Source organism: Panthera uncia, chromosome F1 (genome assembly GCF_023721935.1).
Source record: "Panthera uncia isolate 11264 chromosome F1, Puncia_PCG_1.0, whole genome shotgun sequence".
Lineage (NCBI taxonomy): Eukaryota > Metazoa > Chordata > Mammalia > Carnivora > Felidae > Panthera > Panthera uncia.
Window position 1 is genome coordinate 34509323 of NC_064813.1, and position 23189 is coordinate 34532511.

The 23189-nt window shown below is 47.7% G+C and overlaps 1 protein-coding gene across 5 annotated transcripts in view; it reads left to right on the plus strand.

The window, feature by feature from the left end:
- LOC125925344 (ubiquitin thioesterase OTU1) overlaps positions 1 to 22967 on the plus strand; it is a 34726-nt gene extending 11759 nt beyond the window's left edge. The window contains exons 1-6 of one of the 5 annotated variants that reach the window (XM_049634262.1): positions 836 to 3242; positions 3365 to 3434; positions 5113 to 7339; positions 12401 to 12585; positions 15056 to 15233; positions 16450 to 22967. In XM_049634262.1, coding sequence (XP_049490219.1) covers positions 12481 to 12585; positions 15056 to 15233; positions 16450 to 18026 — 1860 coding nt within the window. In that variant the 5' untranslated portion in view covers positions 836 to 3242; positions 3365 to 3434; positions 5113 to 7339; positions 12401 to 12480 and the 3' untranslated portion in view covers positions 18027 to 22967. Of the gene's footprint in view, positions 1 to 835; positions 3435 to 5112; positions 7340 to 12400; positions 12586 to 15055; positions 15234 to 16449 lie in introns of those variants that run through there. The other 4 variants (XM_049634263.1, XM_049634260.1, XM_049634264.1 and 1 more) reach the window with 4 other exon arrangements.
- Positions 22968 to 23189: the final 222 nt, after the last annotated feature.

Here is a 23189-nt window from a genome sequence, read left to right on the forward strand (position 1 = left end):
ATATGAGTGTCCCCAAGTAGTTTGTCCAAGGGCAGAGACCAGTTCTCCCTATTACCATTGTAGTCTCAGCACCTAGCAAAGTACTGGACACATAGCAGACATTCAATATATATTTGAGTGAATGAACATACAAATGAATGAAATCAATGTATAACTTTAATAGGACATGAAAGTCTATTAAGGAAAACATCAGATTTATGTTTCTCCAAGTTATTTTAACTGCTCTTCGGAGAATGGGTTGAAAGGGGCAAGAATGGAAGTGGAGGACCAGTTAGAAACAGGCTACTGCAGTGACCTATTTAAGTGATGATGGTAATAATTATAATAGTATTTGTTGAGCACTTACAACGTTGTGAGCCTTTTTCGTATGTTAGCTTACATAATCTTCACAGCAATTCTGAGATGCATAGTTATTATTAAGATTTATTGAAAGGCATAAAGTCTGAAGGACAAAGAGATGGTGGGATAAACGATAGCAACAAAATTTTGGAAGCTAGCCAGCAGTTGGATGAGTGGTAACTGACCTAGCAGATTTGAAAGAGCTGACCCTAAGCTAGCAAGCCTATTTTTACCATGGAGGCCCCGGCCCTCAAAAATTCAAGAATTGGTGGCATTAGTAACCCTGGAGACAGGGGTGGGAAAAAAATCAGGAAGGTGGGTGAAGAGTCTGGTTAAGAAACAGTTAAGACCTCTCAGATCTTCTCTCCCACTCAGAACAACTAAGAACTTGCTACATCCCCTCTCAGGAGAGGGTAAAATAGGGTCTCTCTGTACTAAAACTAAGGGGATGAAGTGTTGTTTTTACATACTAAATGCTGAGAGCAACAACCTTCCTCTGCCATAGGCTCCAAGAATGCTAGCTGCCAGAACTGCGCCCTTCAAGAAGGATTTTGGAAAACTCTTCTCTGAAGGATCTGCTCTGAGGATTTCAATCAGGCCATCAAAAAAGAGTAAAGATACAGGCATCAGAGATTTTCCAATCAAATGGCCCTATGAGATTGCTCTGTAGCGAAGTCCATGGTCAACCAGCCCCAGCCAGGGCTTCAACTGTATCTTTTTGTTGACAAATTGTTGAATTTGAGTGGATAGCCAAGAATCATCGGACATGTGAAAATATTCTTTAATAAGAAACAGAAAAGCCAAAACAAATAGGAAAAAAAAAATAACTTGGAGAAAACATTCTATAGAGGCAGAAAAACATTAACACTATATATGTTCTTAAAGTAATAAGATTCTGCATCAATGAAACTCGAAGAAATGTAATAAAAATTCAGAGAACAAACAATAATTATTGGAAGTTAAAAATACAATAGCAAAAAGAAAATGCAATAGGAAGTTGTGAATACATTTTAAAAATCTCTCAGTAGCAAAACAAAACAGAAGTTGAGGTCCAGGAGGGTGTCCAATAACATCCAAATTATATAAGTTCCAAAAAGAAACAACAGAGAGAGAGAGAGAAAGTGGACGATAGGAATTCATCAAAGAAATAATTCAAAAAAAATATCCCAGAACTGAATGTCATGAGTTTCCAGATTGGATTTACTGAGTACCCAGAGTATAGATTCACTCCAACACACATCATTATGAAAATTCAGAATACTGGAAACAAAGAGAAAGCCTTAGATTTAGAATCATAGATACTTTGGGCTTTGCAACAGCAGCACCAAAATCTATCAAATACTGATCTAGAATTCTATACCCTGACAAACAATCAAATGAGAGGCTAGAATAGCAATACTTCAGACATGTAAGATCTTATGCATTCTTTCTTGGGAAACGACTAGAGAATGTGTTTTATCAAACTGAGAGAGCTAACTCAGGAAAGAGGAAGATGTGAGATTCAAGTAACCCAACAAGAGAAGAGGTGAAAGGACTTTTCCCAGTAGGACGATGAAGACACATATGAAAATGACAGCCATGCAACAGACTAGATAACAACATATCCAGATGGAAGCAAATCAGAATGTTCTGGAAAATGTTTCTCCAGGATGAAACTACTACTACCTCTGAATGTATTGAGAGGAGATTTACACAGTGGGCAAGAGTAGACGGACAAAAAAGATAAATGGAAATGGAAAAGTAAACATAGCATATCTCAGAGCCCACCTGTCAATAGCATTTTATTTACATGCAGAAGCAGAGAATCAAATCAGACATTTTGACTCCAGAGACACCTAAGTGTCATATATTTGAATGCTGATGGGCATTATTTTAGTAGAAAGGTCAAAAAGATGATGTAAGAGAGAGGACTGCAAAGGTAGAGAGTCTATGAGATGAGATCCAGAGCATATGCGGACGGTGGGGTTTTATTGGAAAAACATTTTCTTTGTCGTCCCAAGAGAGAAGAAGAAAATGAGTACAAAGGAAAGCAGGTTTGTAAATGTGATGGGAACGGGAAGGCACAGTGTAACAGGATGTCAAAAGATAAGATTTAGAAAAAAATAATAAGCAAAATCGTGGCAATAGATGGGTTATCCATCAATACGATCTCAAAAAAAAAAGGGAAGTTTAAAATTTAGGACATTTTTCTTAAGTAAAGCACTTCAGTTGCCAAAAAGTTCATCATCAGTTTGGCATTAATATATAACCACTATAAGTAAGACAATAGAAGAGTTATACACAGAAATATTCGATGTTCTTCATGAATTCAAATTTTACAGGGTGAGAAAGAGGACAGTTACACCCTAGTGGGTTCAATTCAGAGATGTACGCTCTGCATCAGATTACAGTGAAGCAGCACCTAACATCCCATTCCAAAAGAAGATGGTACTTGAGTTGAATCTTGAAGGAAAAATAAGACTAAGCCAGGAGGACATCATGGGAATGGGTCCAAGCAGAGGGTACAACATGTGCAAAAGTCTCAGAAGCATGAATGCGTGGCAGTTTCAGAAATATTAGATTGACTGTAATAAACAATATAGATGACTATGTGACAGGAAGAAGCATGTAGGGCCTGCTCACGAAGGTCTTTCTATGTCACATAGGGTCATTGAATTTAATCCTGAGCACTATGAACTTGCACCCAAGAATTGAGACGATCAACCACCCACATAATCTATAAACCCACCTATAAAATGGAATATGTGAAACAAGACATTCCTGTCGTCTCTTCACATCTTCAGTGGTCCACAACCCTATAACTTGTGCAGTCCTGAAGCTGAATAGAGAGGAAGAAGAGCGGCAATGATCTCACAGGAGACAAGGGAGGATTGCTATGAAGCACAGAGCCTGGGTGAGAATAGGTATGGTGATGCAGTTAGCTGGCATGGGGAAAGGGGAGAGAGGACATGTTGGTGGGGGCACGGAGAGCAAGATGAGCTCAATTTTGAACATGTTAAGATTTGACACTCTCTGATCCTAATAGGTGACTTCAGCCCTCAAACTTTCATTAGCACTGGAAGGAAAAGGACTGCCGAATCCTCCTAATTTCCATGGTAGGTGGGCCAAAGAGACACTGATCTCAAAAAAGAAAAACAAATCTACCCCTAAGTATTACTTAATGATTAATTTCAGAATTTCTTCGTCCAAACCCACTTAATTACACCCTTTAGTTCCCCTCTAATCATTTTAGGCTTAACACTAATACCACTTTGGTGAGAACTGGGTGATCTATTTGATGTCTTAATATGGCCTATCAATTCCAATTTGGTCTTATAGCCAAATTATAATCACCCGCATCTGAACCTCTCCCCAGCCGTTTTCTCTTTAAAGCAAACTCTTGCTACTACTTGAGGAATAAAAGCTTCCCTCTCCCTAATATGTTGGGAAAGCACTCGGAGACGCAGTAAACAGTATCATGCTCAATATCATGAATATAGTGGGTACCCTGTGTCTCTTAAGGATGGTGGTAATACATGTTCAAAGTAACTTCATTATTCCTTTGGAGAGGAAAAGGAAGACACTGATAGAATGTGACTATAATGTGAATGAATAAGTATCATGAATGGTTAGAATGGACATCCACAGCTATTGTGCAGAGAGTTCAACTTTATAAGGGGCCCAAAGAGGAAAGATTAACCAATGACTGGTAACTTTGGTTTTGAATTAGTGTGTGTGTGTGTGTGTGTGTGTGTGTGTGCATGCGTGTGTGTGTGTGTGTGTGTGTGCATGCGTGTGTGTGTGTGTAGGAAAAATGCACTTGTCTAGGGGAAATTAGATCTTTCAGTAGGAAGTTGTACTGAGAAAGGAAACCATAAACTAGCCTGTATCAGTCAAGGAGATGGGCACACCACAACAGCATACAGGATGGATGAGTCAGGTGAACTGGGCTGTAATTAGATTTCACGGTCAGGTCATCAAATAGGAATTCAATTGCTTTTCAACAAGAAACAACTACACACTTTCCTCCTCAAATGATGACCTACATCAACTACATAGCCTTAGTGTTTCAAGTGTTTCTGATTTTGAAGGACTCTCTTTCCCCTAGTCCAGGCCTCCTTTCCAACTCTCTTGGAACCTTTAGAGACTTGATATTTTTCCAAGCAAAACCAAAGAAAGCAAACCAAAAAAATTCCAGGGTAAGACACTTAAAGATAGAGAGAATGAGGAATACCAAATTCAGGACAGCGGTTCATTTCAGCAGGGGCATATGTGTGTTTTGAGGAGGTAGGAGGAAAGGGAGGGGCAAAGTATGTAAGTAACTTCAACTATAACATTTTATTTCTTTTTTTTTTTTTAATTTTTTTTTTCAACGTTTTTTATTTATTTTTGGGACAGAGAGAGACAGAGCATGAACGGGGGAGGGGCAGAGAGAGAGGGAGACACAGAATCAGAAACAGGCTCCAGGCTCCGAGCCATCAGCCCAGAGCCCGACGCGGGGCTCGAACTCACGGACCGCGAGATCGTGACCTGGCTGAAGTCGGACGCTTAACCGACTGCGCCACCCAGGCGCCCCTATAACATTTTATTTCTTGAACTGGGTGTTGGTACAATGGTGTTTGTCATGCCAAGGTATTGGAAATATTTCATAATTTTCAATAAGACATGTCTAAAAGGAAAGAGAGGAACAGAACGGTCATTTTATCTATGTTCCTACTTCTACCTGTGAAAAGATGAGTCCTTCCTATTATACTAATTTTAAATGTTTTTAAATGTTTTATTTATTTTTGACAGAGAGAGAGACAGAGCATGAGCGGGGGAGGGTCAGAGAGAGGGAGACGCAGAATCCGAAGCAGGCTCCAGGCTCTGAGCCGTCAGCCCAGAGACCGACGCCGGGGCTCGAACTCACAGACCGCGAGATCATGACCTGAGCCGAAGTCGGACACTCAACCGACTGAGCCACACAGGCGCCCCAAATACTAATTTTATTATAAACTGAAAAACTGTTCACAAGCAAGACGGTGCCTGCTATCATCTTTGAAGTTAATGCTCATAAGTCAAATTCATTTTTCTAGCAAATGTTCAAATCACACACGTATGAAGCTGGGTCAACTTCAGCGATTCCATCCATGGGTGTGACTCTCGTTGCACTGAACCCCTGATGTGCAGCTGCCTTTCCTGTTTGGTTACTCCTGTGACATCATACATGTTTACGTGACACACCACAAAGAGAGGTCATCACCCTTAAATGCTCAGTTAGCTCGTTCAGTTGTGATAGTGCATTGGTTATCCCAGGCTTCCTCGGTCCTCCTTCCTCCTCGACTAGTCCTGCCCCATTTCTCCTCTCTCTTGGCCCCTGTACTTCTTATTTCCTACCCAACCACGATTACAGGAAGAGAAAAGATGAAAGCCATGCGTCATCTTTTTAATAAAAGGTGTGAATGGCTACAAGACAGAAATGAGATGGGAAAGCTTTAATCTAATTGTTAGAATTAGACCTGCAAATTATCTGTGTATTTCACGTTTCCCACTTGGGAATTTGTCCAAAACGGAGGCTGACTAGCATTATACTGATGCATGGCAAGCTTGGCGTCGTAATGCCTGAATTGAAATCCCCGCTCTGCTGCCTCCTGGCTACATGATCTTGTGCAAGTTATTTAACCTCCCTGTAAAATTTGGATACTAATGGCGCCTACTTTTTCGAAGTTGAAATAAAGGTTGCATGGAATAATGCACGAACACACGTAGCACAGCATAATCCCTAGTACACAGCAATTGCTCAATAGATGTTGGCGATCATTACGTGCATTGATTTTAATTTTTCTCCCTGCCCTTTTGACATCAAGGATGGCCTATATCCAGGAAAAAACCAGCTTCCAGGCAAAAAAAAATAAAGTCCTTTCTGGTAAAAGTGGCCTCCATACCTGGGGGGAAGTTTTTTCCTGAAAGCCATGATTTCTTCCACCTACTCCCATCTCCCTATTCTCCTCAGGTTGTTTTAACAGCAGATGCAAGTAATCTGCCTATGGAAGGAGACAGGTTGCTAAGCTGGTTGGTAGCTTGTTTTGTTTTCATTTCTTAATACTCATTGCCACCTTTCAGGCACAGCCAAAAGAGATCAGAGACCCAAATGACAGCATGCATGTTCCCTCCTTCGAGGCCATCCAGTCACTTTTTCCTCAGGAAAGGGACCCCCTTGGGAGAGAAAGTGGCTTCACGCCCCCCAGAAATAAATGAGGTCAAGAAGCTCATTGCCAAACAGTGGGGCAAGGGTGTCTCCGCTCCAGCACCCCTAGGCTCAGTCACCTTTTCCAGCAGTCCTGAGGACAGGGGCTAGTAGTAAGAGCTGCTAGGAAAAGGCTTGAGAGCAAAAGTGCTTGCGAACAACTAGAAAAGCTACTAACAAAACTGGCCACAGTGGATCTTGACTTGGAGAATTCAGGGGAATCCTTGCCCCGCCAGTGAAGGAAGGCAGCTCTAGATAGAAAACCAAGTTTCAAACAGACATAGAAAAGCATACCGCCTGTCTGTGTTTCTTTACAGTCAAATTTTAAAATAGTATCTTTTGCCTACTCCCTCCCGGCCAACTCTCCTCTTCCAGTCTCAGCCCAAAGGAGTCTTCTCCTTCCAGCCCTCCTATTTCTTTTTCTTTTTCTTCCTCCCCCCTGTTTTTTTTTAAAGGGCTCTTTATTGGCTCTAACCGGGGAAGGGGAGGGCAAGAGATGATTGGCTACGGAGCGGAGGGAAGGGGAGGGAGAGTCCCGCCCATTCCCCTCCCACACCCTCCCTCCCGAAACAGCTGGAATGAGAAGTAGGGAGGGAAAGCTGCCGGGATTGGCTGTGAGTCAGTGGCAGGGTGGGGTGGGGTAGCACTGATGAAGCATTTACCTGTCCAGGTAAGTCTGGAGGAGGTCAAAAGAAGAAAACAGTGGAAGGCAGGGGAGGCAGTCTCTGTCTCCGTCTCTGCCCTTTGAAATAAAAGGGTCTTCCTTTCTTCTCTTCAGCCCCTCCTCCAGTGAAGGTGAGTTAATCACTAACCAACTATTGCTTATTCTGCAGCAAGAAGGGGTGCTTCGTGGAAAGTCAGGGCCACAGGATGTGCGGAGCCCTGTATAGAGGGAAGCTAGGGGGCTTCCCTCTCTGTTCCTTAACTCTCTGAGCCCACTCTGCAATCACAGTAGGCTGGTAGCTTCTGCAGATGGGACTGTTTTCGTGAGAGACCCGGGCTCGGATGCATTTTTTTGTTTGTTTGTTTCCATCTGCCTGTTTAGGTTGGATAAGCATATTTTGCAGACGACAAGGAAATAAAATGGGTTTGTTTTGCAGATTTCCATCTCTGACCAACTGAAATTGAGCTGTGATTTTGGAAAGGAATAGTTGGGAGCACAGGGAGTCAAAATGGGGGATCACCCAGGGGAGAAGAGTGCCATGGTTTCTCCGTTGCGTTTATAACAGGAAATTTGCCCATGGTTCTATCAACTCAATGTCTATAGTTCAATCAAGGGTGCTGTGTGTGTGTGTGCAATTATGGTAGCGTGGCAATGGACCTCTCTGTGGACGTGTGTAAAGGTGTGAGCTGCGCTCGGCTGTGTGTAAGGGGATGTGAGGCTGGGAAAACTCCACCTCGGACTACCAGTTCGCCTTTGGAAAACCCATGAATAACCTGGTTGCAGAACGGAGTCTCTTTGGATTCGACTCAATTTTCCGACTTTGCCTGCTATTAGACACAGAGACTGACAAACACAAAGCTCCTCACCCGCTGTGCCGGGGCCTCACCCACATTAATAATATTTCACAGTAGTACCTCGAGTCGGGCGGGAGTTCTCCAGGGGGCTCAGGCCAGAGTAGTGTGGCTGAGTCCACAAAGAAGAGCCAGACCCCTACGGTGGTCCTCCTTCAGGTGACAGTCTGTGTGGCAGGCTCACCTGTAGAGGTCAGTTCAGAGTAGCTTTATCCACCTCGGGGAGGGGAGGGGGCTAATGTCCTGGTCCCTAACTTTGCCTCTTTTCCTCTTGCTGCAGGAAAGAGCAAAGTGGGGAGACCCCAGCACCAGGCTCCCAGGGCCTGGCACATACAAGCCCTGAGTAAATATACTGGGTTTCCAGTCCTGGCAACTGGCGCTTGGTTTCAGCTTAGCCCACACCGCAGGACCAGCCCCCCAAACTCATTGACCGAGGGCTGCCGCAGATGGTGAACTTGTCGGTGACAAGATAGCCTGTAAGTGTCAGACAGAGCTCTTCTGTGCAGAAGATATTTCGTCCCACCTTTTCCTGAAACCCATCTGTGAAATAGGAGATTCTAACGTTGACTAAACACACTCGGAAACTTGCCCATGTGCTCACGGAGAAGGACGTACACACAGGGCAGCTTTTAGTCCTTCCTGGTGTTTTTCTTAGGATGTTCCTCAGCCCGAGGCATATTTCTGGATAGTCGGCAAAAAGGAGAGATACTTGTTCTGAAAGAAATAGGTAATCTTGGGGCGCCTGGGTGGCTCCGTCGGTTAAGCGTCCGACTTCGGCTCAGGTCATGATCTCACAGTCTGTGAGTTCGAGCCCCGCGACGGGCTCTGAGCCTGCTTCCGATTCTGTGTCTCCCTCTTTCTCTGCCCCCTCCCCCCACTCATGCTCTCCCTCTCTCAAAAATAAATAAACGTTAAAAAAAAATTAAAAAAAAAAAAAGAAATAGGAAATCTCTTTGACCAGTGGGGAGAGAGGTTGAGCTCTTGGAGGATACGGAGCTGGGCTCACGGGAGGAGGGTGACAAGGGGGCCTTGCGTCTGTTTAGAAGGTACAGAGAAGCCAAACAGGAATGGGGCTGGAGCCCGGCCCCTGCCCCATGCCAGAACTCCAAATGCTATTTATTTACTCTCCTCCAAGACTTGGCCGGTTTCAGTGGAGCAGTTAATATTTAACACGCTTTTGCCTGAGTGGCCCTGACTATAGGCTGTGCATATGTCCTTCACCCATTTCCTCCTCCTCTCAGATCCCCCAAAGAGGTCAAGGGTCAAAAGATACCAAACTCTCACCCTGAGTGTTTTGCTTGTTTCTCAGGCTTCTTATCAGGTCGAAATACCTCAAGTTTCGATGGCTGCCCTGAAAGAGCCCCCAAGTTTCAAGGTTGTAAAGTTGGTGGATAAAAATGCAGCATCCAGGTCAGGCCAGAGTGCTGAGAGAGAGAGTGGAAGGGGGAGAAGAAGAGAAGACTCTTACAGTCTATGTTGTTTGGATCAGAAAACTAGGTGCGGAGCCGGGATGCAAGCACTCATCCGACTTTGGTTTCAGGCTCAGATTCACCTCTGCGGTGATTACGCAGTGCCCGATGCCACGATCTCCAGGGGCATTTGGTGGCGTTTGTTTACTCTGGAAACATCTGTTGTTGGGCCAAAAAAGCTTGCCTGGAAGCACAAAGCTGAACCAGATAATTTAGAGGGTTTCAGGTGTGAAGTAAAAGGAGAAAGGTGATCTTAGGGCTTTTAGTGTTTAGTCAGGGGAAGCCAATGGCCCTTCTTCAGGTACAACGTGGCCCTCTTGCCATCTCCGAGATGCCTTCTGGAGGGACCGGGATCCACAGGCTGCCCTGTATATGCAGTTGTAGGTCATTCGCTACTTCCCTTAGGAGACACCAGTAGAAAGAGACCCAGATTTGTCATCTGTCAAAGAAGAAAATACCGCATGTTGCCTAAGTTATCGGGCTATTTGGAAGATCTAATAGGCATATCTGAAAGTGTAAGCTAGACCATGTTTTTGTTTTGTTTTGTTTTTGAAGCAGTGCCATTCATATTGTTTCTCTCCCTCCCAGCTACTGTAGGCTATCCTTAGTTCCAAAATGAAAGTGTGATGGGTTGCCCTGGGAGGAAGGAGAGGCTAGCAATCCATCATAAAGTCTGAAGAGTACTTGGAAGAACAGGGTGGTAATTGTCTTTGAAAGGCAGAGGCATCATCTGGTCACCCGTTCACAACATTATATTAACTACAGTGATTAATACAGTACTAATATTTATTGCTCCAATGTTGATAAAACTGGAGCCCAAACCTAGACCCTTGGATTTACACTGACTGCTTGGAAGCAATGCCTTTGTCTTATAAAGTGTTGCTTGCCCCATCCCTGTTAGGGGCTCATGAATGTTAGTTTAGCTGAAGGCATTGCCCAAATTCCACTGAGTCGTATATTCTCAGGGAAATAAACTACTTAAGAAAGAGTCTGTAATAATAGAGCAAAAACAACAACAAAAAAAGTGGTCTTCCAACAGCTTAACTCAACAGATGCTAGAACAGATGGCAAGTTTATTCATCCAGCATTTTTCGAGTGCCTTCTGTGTGCCTAAGCTTATGAGAAATGGATCTCTTTTGCTATAATGGCCTCAGCCCTACAGAATGTTAGGGATGAGTTAGTATCCTCTGAATCTAAGCTGTCATGAATGGAATGGATAGCTGAGGAGACTGAACTTCATCCACGTGACTCCTCATGTTTCTGTCTTTGGGGTTCTGGGTATTGGGAAAGAAACGTCACGAAGAAGACTGAAGAGCTATCTTACCCAATGCTGATTTATCACTGGGCTCCTTTGGTGTGTCTGTCCCCTGTGGTCCTGTCCCTATCTCCTGAGAGGCTCTGGACCCTTATGAACTCCATGTGTCTGGCTCATTGGGATTTTTTCCTCTTCTTTCCCCGTTGTCCTGCCCCTCCCTACCTGTCCCATTTGCAGACCTTCCCCCCAAATCGGCCTTGTGCTGGTCAGCTCTACAGCATTGACGGCTGACTCACCCAGCACAGCCCAAACCTGACTTGGCAGTGGAAGAAGTTATGGGTAGAGGCCAAAGAGACAACCTCCCTGGAATCCAAACCCCAGATCCCAAGATCTCCAATTGAACACATTTTTTTCTATGACATTTTACTTAGTAAAGGGGGAGAGGGGTGGGGAGTAGGAAAGGTGATAGAAAATATAAAATGGTGTCACAGGAAAAATATAGATTCTAATCCTAGCTCTCTCCAAACTCCCTATCTGACCTTGGAACTGGCTTTTAAACTTAATTTTTCCAGAATTTTATTTCAACATAGGAGAGCCCCATCTGGCCTTTCCAGACTTTGCGATTTTCAGAAGGAAAATGGTACCGCCTTCCTTTGCTCTTACTATTGGCAGAGTGAATTTGAAACTCTTTTTCCCTACAAGTTGGAATTGGGAGGAAGCTACACAGGCCATTTCTCTCGTTTATTTGACAAAGATTAGGCAACCTTGCTGGAAATAAGTGCAGCCTCAGAGTGGGTGGTACACAAGAGGGAAACTGGGTTTGTATCAACCTGTGTGAGTTACATAAGAGGCTCCCAGACCAGGGAGATGATGGTGGCCCTGGTGGCAGGGCTGTTGATGATATTGGCTATGACAGCAGCTAACAGTTACTGCACAGTGTTTTATGTGAAGTATCTCAGTATATGTCCGTGACAACCCTATGCGGTTGGTGTCGTTGAGGGCCCCGTTCCTTCTCCCCCACGTAACCCAAACCCTTCTTTTCTAAACTCTTGTTCCCTTACGTCAGTTTACTTTGATCCTCGAAGGACCTTGTCTTTTTCTTATGACAAGAACAGTAGCAGTTAGTCCTTTATTCATCGAGCATTTACTTCCAACTAAGCTGTGCAAACTGTTCTCATGTAATCCTTGCGTTAACCCTACCTAATGAGAAAAACCGAGTCAAAGAGTAATTTGCCTCAAGTCACATAACTGTAAATGCAAGCGGGATTTGAATCCAGATCTGACTTCCTCCAGAACCCACGTTATGAACCCCTTCCTATTTATTGCTTGTGGTCCTGGAAATGTAGCCTAAGCTCCCCCGACGCAGAGAAAAAAAGCAGCTAAGACAAGTGTGGAGTTCCCTCTCTGACTAGACTGCTTCTGCACCTGCTGAGCCCGTCCTCCTGCATGTGTGTGAGCCCGCTTCTGCGTCCTTCCACGCAGGCGGGGAGGTGTGGGGAACCGCCGTGCACGGGCCCTTCCAGCTCTCTGCTTGCTTGGTGTCCCTGCCGCCGCGCCCCGGGGGCCTGGGCAGAGCCTGGCCCGGCTCACACGTGGCTTTGATTCTTGTCTTTTCAGGCCGGCTTGGGACATTCTTCACTTCCCTTCACTTCCCCTCTGGGAGCCCCTCTCACCGCCCCTGCACCTTGCTTCAGGCGATGCCCAGGAGCGAGCTGTGGCCAGCGGGGCCTGGCTCGGAACCCGTGACCCGCATCGGCAGCTGCGACAGCATCATGAGCACCGTGTCCACCCGCTCTGGATCTGTACGTACTCTCCTACTCTCCGCCTTGCAGCCCGCCCCCCCTGCTTCTGTCTGCACGCCCGCCCCGCCCTGCCCCGCCCTGCCCACCGCCCGCCTGGCTGCTCCTTCGCTTTCATCTTCCTTGTCAGAGAGTGAATCACACCGGTTGGTATTTCTGCCTTTGAGGCACCCAGGTTCTCGAGAGAAAGGGTGGGACAGTCCCAAAGCGCAATGAGATGAGACTTGCTCCCAGCTTTCATTCACGGGGGGTGGGGGGCTAAGTTGAGGTGAGAGCGAGGGCCAGTGATCTGAGGTCCTGGTGGAAAGCAGAGGGTAGATCACCATAGCACTCACATTCCTGAAGCCTCCCTGCAGCCAGCCAGCAGGGTGCCTTCAATCTTTTACCAAGATCACAGAGGACAGAGTAATTAGGAGCCTGGGTTCTGGAGCCAAGCCGGTCTGAGTTCTCGATCTATAAGCTCTATGGCCTTGGGCAAATTATTGAATTTCTGTAACCTTCAGTCTCCTCCGTTTTAAGGTGGGATATAAGGTAAACACCGAGTCCTCCGGGGGGTGGGGGGAGTGAACGAGATGCGTGTGAAACACAAAACACTCAGCACACGCCTCTAAGTAGAAAAGAAATAGCCTTATCCAGGAGCATCGATTCAGAATCGCCCAAAGTCATCGTGTCTAACTGTTTGTGAGTGGCAGGTAACAAATTGTAATTTTTCTGGGGATGAATTTAAGTCAAGGTTGTTGTAAGGCTGGTGCGAAAGAGTACATCTGCCCTACATCCAAATGGAAACATTCCTTTACTGTTGGTGTTCATTGTATACCTAATAACCTAATAACCCTTGAGAATTTATACTTTATTGCTCTATATCCTACAGAGGTACTTGAAAATTTAAGGATGCTGAAGATCTCTACCAAATGTCAAGGACTTTTAATATAGCCAGTGAGTTTTGATATGTAAAAATGGAGTAGAGAAAGCAGCACACACACACACACACACACACACACACACACACACACATACACACACAATCCAAAGCGTGGGCAGTCCGTATATAATTTCTTGTTGACCTGAGATGGTGGGACCACAGAGACATCTTTCTGTTTCTGTTAGGCTGAGGCCAATACGAGCAGTTACATACTACTGGACACAGAGTGTGGCACGGATTAAAGATCTGCAAGGTGAATCCTCCACAAAGGAGAAATTCAGAGTTGGTTTATCTTTGGCAAAGCTATTTTGGGAAGAAGAGGGCCGTAAAGAAGATTTTGTTCAGGGAACCCCTGGAATCGGCTTCAGGGCTTCCACGGGCTACATTTGTAGCTTCCTTTGACAGGTCGGCCTGCCAGATGGCCCTTTAAGGAGTCAGGGGAACTGGTGGGGTTATTCCAACAACCATCTCCTAGGGTATCTTTAGAGCTGTCTCAAATCTTTCCTGGCCATCTGAGTGGGTCTGGAGAATATATAACTCTGAAGTATCTTAAATATTAGGAAGAGGGATGAGATAGATGCCAGGAGGAAACTCAGGCCAAATTTCTTACATTTCCATTTGCCCTTTTGGTTTTCCCTTCAACCTTCAACTTTAGAGAGCAACTATCCTATGGATCTTCCTGGACTTGCTGACCGTGGGCAGCAACCATTTTAAAGGGCCGTAACACTTTTCCCCAAATACCCCTATGTGCTTTTTCATCATGACGGTTATTTACTTTAATATCTACTTGATATTTCACACTAAGTTCCTTTCCCCTCCTCCCATACCCGTCCGGTTTCTCCACCCTACCCACCTCTAGTTAATATTTGCTTAAGAAATGCAGACTTATTTGAATGTTAGCCAGAGCCAAATGCCATCAAGAAAGTAAATACACAAAGGAAAAAAAAAATCCTGTATGGAATGCATTTCAAAGTCAAGTGTAAATTATTTGGTAAATTTATCTGTGGCTACTCATACCACTGTTGCCCCTGGCCTGATAGCCAGTGGCTGGCTGTGTTTCTTGTTTGTCCTTATACTGTCCTTGACATACCAGATCAAGTGTGCAAAAGTACTCTGACAAGTTAATACCATTGAAGTTTAAGGTCAAGTCATTATGTTACCCATGTAACTCAGAGCTAAATCGGAGACACGTAGAGGGATATGCTTGTGCCGGTCACACACAGGAACTAGAATCAGAACCCGGGACTGCTTCTGATCTGTTCCCCTAAGCGTCCCACCCAGGACTGGGTGGAAAAGGCCAGCTGCCATCTGCCTGCCCAGCACTGGGCGCTGGTGGGCCCACAGCCGCCAGTCTCCTCCCTGTCCGGTGCTCGCAGTTTCTCAGGAGACAGACAACTCCCGCAAACTTGCGGAGTCGCCTCCTGGAAAGGTTTCCAGCCCTTCAGCATTCCTTCCAGACACAGGGTGGTTCTCAGCCCCACCAGTTTCTGCGGAGCTCCCTCTCACAGCTCCCTCTCTCCCTCTCTCTCTGTCCTCCACGCCTCATTCCAGAGTGACGGCAGCTACGACTTCCTGTCCGCAGAAGAGAAGGAGTGTCTGCTCTTCCTGGAGGAGACCATCGGCTCACTGGACACTGAGGCTGACAGCGGACTGTCCACTGACGAGTCTGAACAGGACACAGCTCCCCGCGGCCCCCGAGCCCTGCCTGTCACCCAGCCTGCCCCTCAGGGTAAGAGAGACCATCTGGGGTGGCACCGCTAACAAACCCAGAAAGCCAGGACATTCTTGTGGCTGCTTTGCACCCTGTTTGCCCTCTCCTCTGAAGGTCATAGGCAGAAGGAACGACAGCACTCCTCTCCACGCCCCTGGCTAGAAATAAGCCATGTCCTGCAGAGGAGAGACTGCGGACAAGCCGGCGTCCTCTGTCTTTCTCTGAAGTCTCAGAGGCCTGGGAGGGAAAAGGGTTTGACTAGCTCCCGTTCTCTCGCAGAAATGCTGAAAAGACATGACCGCAGAGGTTCATGGGAGGGGTTCAGAGAAGGGTGGATGGTTGCTCTGGGGACACGAAGTGAGTCTGGAGAGCTAATCTGGATGCTCCAGGAGGATGAGGCTGCAAGAGATAAGGGGGAAGGGCCCCCTGAACTTCAGTGGGTGGCACCTCGAGGCTCTTGTGAGAGGGGGTGGAAAGCCAGTGGTGTTGAGGCTCAGTAGAAGGGGGACAGGATGGCACATGAGTGTGGCCATGAGGGTGGGGCCATATGTCCCAGAGTGAGGGGGGCACTTTACTCCTGAAGACAGCCCCACTGCTATCAGGATTGCAATCATTGATTTATTCGTTTAGCAAATATTTACTGACAGTGTGTTAGAACCTCCATGGAGATAGAGGTGTAACTGGGGACAAAGGCTTCACTGCTCCCTGAGACTGATTCCCTGGTCCGTGGGCCTAATGCACCTGCTGGAAGGAAAGAGCCCATGTCGCTCACTCGTGTGGGGATGGCTGTGGCCATTCCAGAGCCATTCACGTGTTTATAGAAAGTGAAGGTGGAGGAAGGCGGAAGTCTGGTCAAATCAAGAGCAAATCTGCTGTTCATGGACTGAGTTGCTTGGGAGCCCCGAGATAGCTAGAGGGAATCTCTCCCCCACCCTGGTGCTTCTGTAGAAGCTTAGAAGGAGCCCGAGTCAAGGACCTGGAGTTATAGGAGGCTGCTCTTTCCCCAACCATTGTGAAAAAGTAATCCTAGGTTGAAGGGAACCTGCTCAGATCGATCTGTCAGTGTGAATGATAGCCATGCAACAGGGCGGCTCCTTTAAGAGCAAAGAATCAACCCAAAACAAAACCCACTGCTAAGTGGAGACCAGAGTTCGGGAGGTATTAGCTTTGCCCCGGGCAGCAGGGTTCTCACCTCTGTCCACTCTTCTTTGCCCGTTCTCCTGGGCCCTCACAGGATATCCAGGGGAGAAGATCGTCCCACAAGGACCGGAGCCAAGGACAGGGACTCAGTCCAGTTCACCCCATCTGCCTGAACCCGAAGGCCTGGGCCTCAGGTCTGGCTCCCATAGCCTCCCCAGAAATATCCACATCGGCAGGAAGCGGAACCCCGGGGAAAGCACCACTTGGACGAATAGCCACATCCCGGGGGAACCTGAGGGGCTTGTCCCAGAGCCCAAGAGAGAGCAGGCCGGCCAAAGCGGTGAGCCCAGCCAGGCTCCGGCCGGCCCCCTGACGCCTGCCCTTGGGTTGGACACGGTACCCATCCCCCCACCAGAGGCCTTTCAGGACAGCCAGCCAGAGCAGCGTGGGGAAGGCGGCCTGGGCGTCCCCAGGCCAGGGCTGCAGAGCCATACACCCCGGCTCCATTCGTCACTCAGCCCCCAGGAGAGGAAGGAGACTCCTTCAGCGGCCATGTCCCAAAAAGCCAGTGAGGAGGGCTCAACAGGGGGACCGGGGCAGCCTCAGCCTCCTCCCGCCACGTCATCTCAGAGCGCGAGAGCCAGAGATGCTCCCATCCCGTCAGGGGGGGACCCCAGTGCCCGGCCAGCGCCCTTCACAGCTCCCAAGCCCCGGAAGCTGCCACCCAATATCGTTCTCAAGAGCAGCCGAAGCAGTTTGCACAGTGAGCCCCACCACTGGTTGTCTCGCCACTCCGAGGCCACCGCGGGAGACTCCGGCCTGGCCTCCTCCTCGCTGCAGGAGCAGAAGAAAGCGCGCCGGGAGGCCCTGGAGAAGCTGGGGCTCCCCCAGGACCAGGATGAACCTGGCCCCCACTTAAGTAAACGCACCAGCTCCACCCGATTCAAGGAGACCCATGCCCAGGCCTCCTTCCAGGCTCCAGCCCCGGCCCCGGCTCAGCCGACGCGGCCTGCTCAGGGCACAGCCGCTGCGCCTGCCGGAGGGAAGGCTCCGGCTCCCGCTCCCACTCGGGGACCTTCTCCAGCGAAGCCTCCGGCTCCGACTCCAGCTCAGGGTTCTTCTCCGGACAAGGGGTTGATTCCTGCCCAGGAGCCCACTGCAGGCAAGGTTCCAGCTGCCAAATCCATGCCGATTCCTATCCCCAAAGCCCCTGGGGCAGGTGGTCCTCTGGCTCGGGCAAAGGCGGACTCGGGGCTCACTCTCCGGGAGAGCAACGTCCCTGGCCTGAGACAGATGAGCTTCAAGTCCAACACTCTGGAGCGTTCGGGTGTGGGGCTGAGCAGCTACCTCTCGGCCGAGAAAGACCCCAGTCCCCAAACCAGCACCTCTCTGGGTAAGGGCTCCTTCTTGGACAAGGTGTCTCCCAGCGTCTTGCGTAACTCAAGGCCCCGGCCTGCCTCCCTGGGCACGGGGAAGGACTTCGCCGGGATCCAGGTGGGCAAATTGGCTGACCTGGAGCAGGAGCAGAGCACCAAGCGCCTGTCCTTCCAAGGACAGAGCCGTGACAAGCTGCCTCGACCCCCCTGTGTCAGTGTCAAGATCTCCCCAAAAGGAGTCCCGGATGAGCACCGAAGGGAGGCCCTGAGGAAGCTGGGACTGTTGAAGGAGTAGTCGCTGGCCACCAGCATGGCCCCGCCGTCCCCGTCTCACCCTCTGCCATACAGGAGGCTCAGGTCCTCTCCCACCCAACAGCCCGGGGCTCGGACAAAGTGGGCTTCTCTCCAGCGCGCACCTCTCTCTGAGGCCAAGGGGTGGAAGAGACTGGATTCCAGCGGACGCGCGTGTTTGTATTCAGAGCGGTTGTGTCACTGAGTGCCTGCCCAAATCATCCTGAAGATGATTTCCACAAGACGGTGTGTGTGTGTGTGTGTGTGTGTGTGTCCATGTACTATAGGCTGTATATATCATTGAAGCTATTTATATGACACAAGGAGTCATTGCTCAGAGTTCTGCTTGTGTTGGAGATTTTCTTCCACCGGGTAGGGTTCAGCCCAGCCAGAACTAAGGGGAGAAGGTGGGGGGGGGGGGGCTGAGTCTGAGGAATAAAAGGTCAGCTGAGACAATGGATGTGCTGGGGACATTAGGCAAATGCAGTGTCATGTGAAATGTGGGTCCCCCAGAATCCCTGCGTGGAAGGGGACTGGCTCGTCCCTTGGTTCTGGACTTCTGGACACCCCGGTCCCAAGGTTAGGGCGCGTCCCTGTAGCTAAAACTGTCCATTGACTGAGAACAGAAGTGCTCTTGTTGGCCTGTGAAGGCAAGATGGGTGACCGCACAGCACACGGCCACTGGGAAGGACCCCTGTCCACGGGCTTGATGCATTTATAATAATAAACCGTGCGGTGGCCCCTGCCGGGGACATTCCTATTCTTCCGCTCCCACTCTCAGCCTGCATGTGACTGACCCCAGGGCCGGGCCAACAGTGAGATGGGAGTCTGAGCCCAGAGACTTTATAAATACCAAAGAACTGTTTGAGGCCTTACCTATGCTACTGCACATAGATTTTTTTTCAGTTTCTATGGGAAGGCAACACCATACATTCTCTGCTAGTCACTCACAGAATATCAGAGCTGGGAGGAATCTTAGAGACAAGACTCTTGTGACCCACGCTGTTGGGGAAGGGAAGGGAGTCATCTGCGGTCACTCTGCCATTCAGCGACAGAGCCGGGACCCTGGCTCCTCATTCCATGCTGCACGCTGCCTCCCTGAAGCAGTGCTTCTGTACGTCTACACAGCACCCTGTGGATCAGGAGTCACCATCAGAGGCTCAACCCCAAAGCCTAGAGAGATTAAATGTTGTTCAAGACCATATTGAGTGCTGTTTTTTCTACTGTGTCTTCGGAAAGTAGCAATATAGTCACTCATTTATTAATCCAAATTCCCTGACTGCTTTGTACAGCTTGAGAAAATGCCAAAAGAAGGTACTATGAGTAGGCGTCGTAGGCTTGTGGATACAGGCTTGGAAATTAGACACAGCTAGACATGACCCCTGCTTCCCCTAAGGAAATAAATATTATTCGTGGCTGTAGTTGGAGTCTAGGATCCCCAGATGTGAGGAGCGGATAAAGGGAACTGTTGTTGGAAAGGTACCCTTGAGGTCTGCTGAGAATTTCTGGACTGTGTCCTTAGGGACCCAGCACTGTCAAAGCATGGTATTTCTAAAAATGATGAAAAGATTAAGGTGAGGACAACAAATGGCTCCACCCTGTCATGGTATGTGGGACGTGGGTGTGACAGTTTCTGTATATACTCTCATGCACACACCCAAAACGTTGGTGCCTTCCTGGCCCTGGTAAAGACCTGGTCTGTTGGAGCTGATAGGGACTCCCACCGCTGGCCAAGCCATACGTTATTACAGACTCTTCTGAAGAGCGAGGGCCCTTCCTGGAGGACTGGTTTGACATGCTGTATTTGGTTGAGCTGCCTCATACGTGTATTTCAAGACAACCTGGGAATGACCACTTAATTTTTTTCAATTTTCCTAATTAATAGGGACACATGGTGCTACCTATAAAGTAAGACTTGGTAGGAAACTGAGGCCTTCGTATCAACACAAGGATGATCAACACAGGTGGGTCAGGAGTACCTCCTCTTACATCCTCACCCCTGGTAGGGGCGAGGTCTCTCGAACAAAACATGGTTACACACAGCTTGCCTTCCCTCCCTGAACCCTTATCTAGTGACCTGCCCATTTTCCCCGCAACTCCCTCCTGGCTTCCCCGTGTCCTCGCCCTTCCAAGGGCACGTCTTGCTCTTAGGACGGTCTTTGGGATCCAAGTATTAAGATAAAAAACCCAAACCCATCTGTCCTCATTTTGAAGAGGGGCAAAGGAACCCATCTAGGGACATCGGCCATCCTGAAGTTGGCCCTAGAGCCACCTGAGGAATTTTATCTACCCTCTGACGTCCATATGGGATTGGTCTTCATCGAGCTTGAGCTGGAGGTAAGAGTGGGGTCACTGCTGTTGTTACCCCTCTATCCCTTTTTGGAAGATTTCGGATGGACGTTTGTAAAGGCCACTCGTTTGATTTTAAAAACCCATGTGACAGTTCTCCTTCCGCTTGGCCCCGTAACTCTGCCATACCCTGCTGCGATCTTACTGCTACTGGGAATGAGCTATCTGCCAAATACAGGAGCTGGCTTCGCCTCCGCCTGGCACAGTGGGACAGGTGCCTTAAGTGTGTCGACAGCTGCTCCTCTGAATCACCACTCACGTGCGTCCCTGGGCGCCCTGTACTCCGACCCGATGTGGAAGGGCTGTGTGCTACCCGGGATGGGCCCAGTCGCCTCGTAGGTGCTTCCCTCCATAGTGGGAAGTATGGTCTGGAAGAGGCCACCCAGCACCCTGACGTTGCACAGGTGTGCAAAAGTGGGTGTTAATTCCACGGAAGAAAGAGCAGATGAACGAGTGGAGAGCAGGCCCTACTCGATGTTATGAGTTAAAGCTGGAGGTGGGATTTAAGAGTCTGCAATATGTGTGTGTGAGGTAAAGCACTCCATTCCTTGATCCATGATCACATGTGTAGGGAGAGGAGGATCATCCTGTCAGAGCATGAAGCTCATAGACTAGAGGAGGTGGCGACCAGGGGACGGGCAGGAGAAATCATGTCTATCTCAGAACCTGAGGAGGAATGGGGCCACAATGCACCCATGCTCTTTTCTTCATGTGAGTGACTATAGAGCGTATATAGGTCAGGCTCAATTGGACAGCCATCACTTACCAATCAGGGAACCCTGGGCTGCTCCTATCTGTAAAGTGGGGATAATAATACCATCCTTTCAACATTGCTGAGATGAACGAGTGCTATGAAATATGTAAAACTCAGTGCTTAACATAGTGTAGCTGCTCGACAAATGATAGTATGGTCTTCGGCATCTTATTTCTTCCTTCTCAAAGGGAGCGAATGGAGGCAGGGATGGAAGCCAAGAGCTCACCCAACTCAGCTCCGAGAGGAAATGGGAGCGATCTTGCTGCAAGTAAAAGTCCAAAGTACCAACTAGGCTTTGGCACACCCTCCAGGTGATTCAACTTCACCCACGCCAGGTTTCCTGGAATTGGAAAAGAAAGGGATCGGCATGAATACGGTGTTTGTGTCTCAGGGAAGCCAGCTTCTCTATCTCCAAACCCAGCTTCCAATTTGTCACCAATGTCTTGTCGCCCATGATCATATAGTTTACTTCTTTTTGCTTCCTCCAACTTCCTTTTGCTGTGTGGTTCAGTGACCTATATGTTGTTCTATAGTTATTCATTTTTAAAATGGAGAAAAAGAATAAACATATATAACAGAGGGGAATGATGGCTCAAATCTATTTGAGGTGGCTCAAATAGAGACTAGAAAATGTCTCAAGCATTTTCTAAATAAGGTAGGCATCTTTCAGAAATGAATCAGGCGTAAGTGGGCAGGAAACAAGAAGGTATATTGGATGACTCCTCAAATCCCTTCTAATATAAGGGCCCAGTGAATTGCAGGAGTCATTGCCATCATCATCCTCATCACCACCACCGTCATCATCATTGTCATCAGTGACCCTTGGCAGACAAGGGAGGTAAAGACAGGTGATGTTCTAGTTCCGGGCTGCCATTCCCTCTTGCTCATTGCCTATCTGGATCATTGTCCTTATTCAGCACTTGCCACGTATCCAGGGTTCAAAATAATTCAAAGCAGAATGGTATCCTGGCAAAGCCAGATGAGCTATAGTGAGTCACTGCATCTCACTCATAAAATGGGGAACTTGGACGGAACTATCTCTTAGATCCATGCCAGCTCTGAAACATATGTTAAAATGAGTCCAAGCAACTTAATTAGGAAGATAAACACCATGCCAAAAATAATCACAATATGGTCTAAGATAAAATATACCTCATAGAACCGAAGACCTGAAAGGAACGTTTTAGATTATCTAATCCAACCTCCCACTCAAAAAGGAATTATGTCATAAGTTGATATATAGTCAGAAAGATGGATGGATGGACGGGTGGATGGATGGATAGATGGATGGACAGACGGGTGATGGACAGATGGATGGATGGATGCGTGGATGGAAGAATAGGTGGATGGGTAGATGGGAGAAGGGAGGGGAGAGAAACATATCGTGGACAAGAGTGCAAGCTTAGGAGTCAGGCTGCCAGGCACCCTGCACCTGTTTCCTTTTCGGTTTATTTTTGATTCCTTTAACTTCCTTTGTTGTGTGGTTCAGGGAACCAGGGAACGCTGGTTCAGGGAACGCTATCCTACAGTTACTTAGTTTGAACATGAAGTGTAAAAAAAAAAAATTATATAATAAGAATGAACCTTGTAGAAGCAGTAATAATCCTTACCTTTTACAATAATTTTGAGAAATTATGCTCATTGAAAATAGAATCAAATGAGATAATACATATGAAACACACTTACCACATTGCTCAAAAAATGGAATCTATTAATATTATTATCATATACATATGTAATTCAGACGCCAGTGGGTGCCCTTGAGGATTGGACTGATATCAGCCTACACTTAAATTCCTCAGCCCGGAACAGTCAAAAGCCCTCCTCCAGTTTCCAGAACCTCCTGCAGACAACCTGCTCATGTACCATACTGTGTGCTCTCCATCTGGGGGTGTGGCTCCGGGGCCTCCCTGCGCTACCCGCCCTCCTACTCCATGCACTGTGGCCTCGTTTCACCCTCACTGTCCCCACTCCCAGCAAATTAATCAGACCCAAGCCCGACCAGCCTCAAAGCCCAGGCTTTTAATTGATTCTCATAGGAAACCAAGTTACTTGAAGCATTTT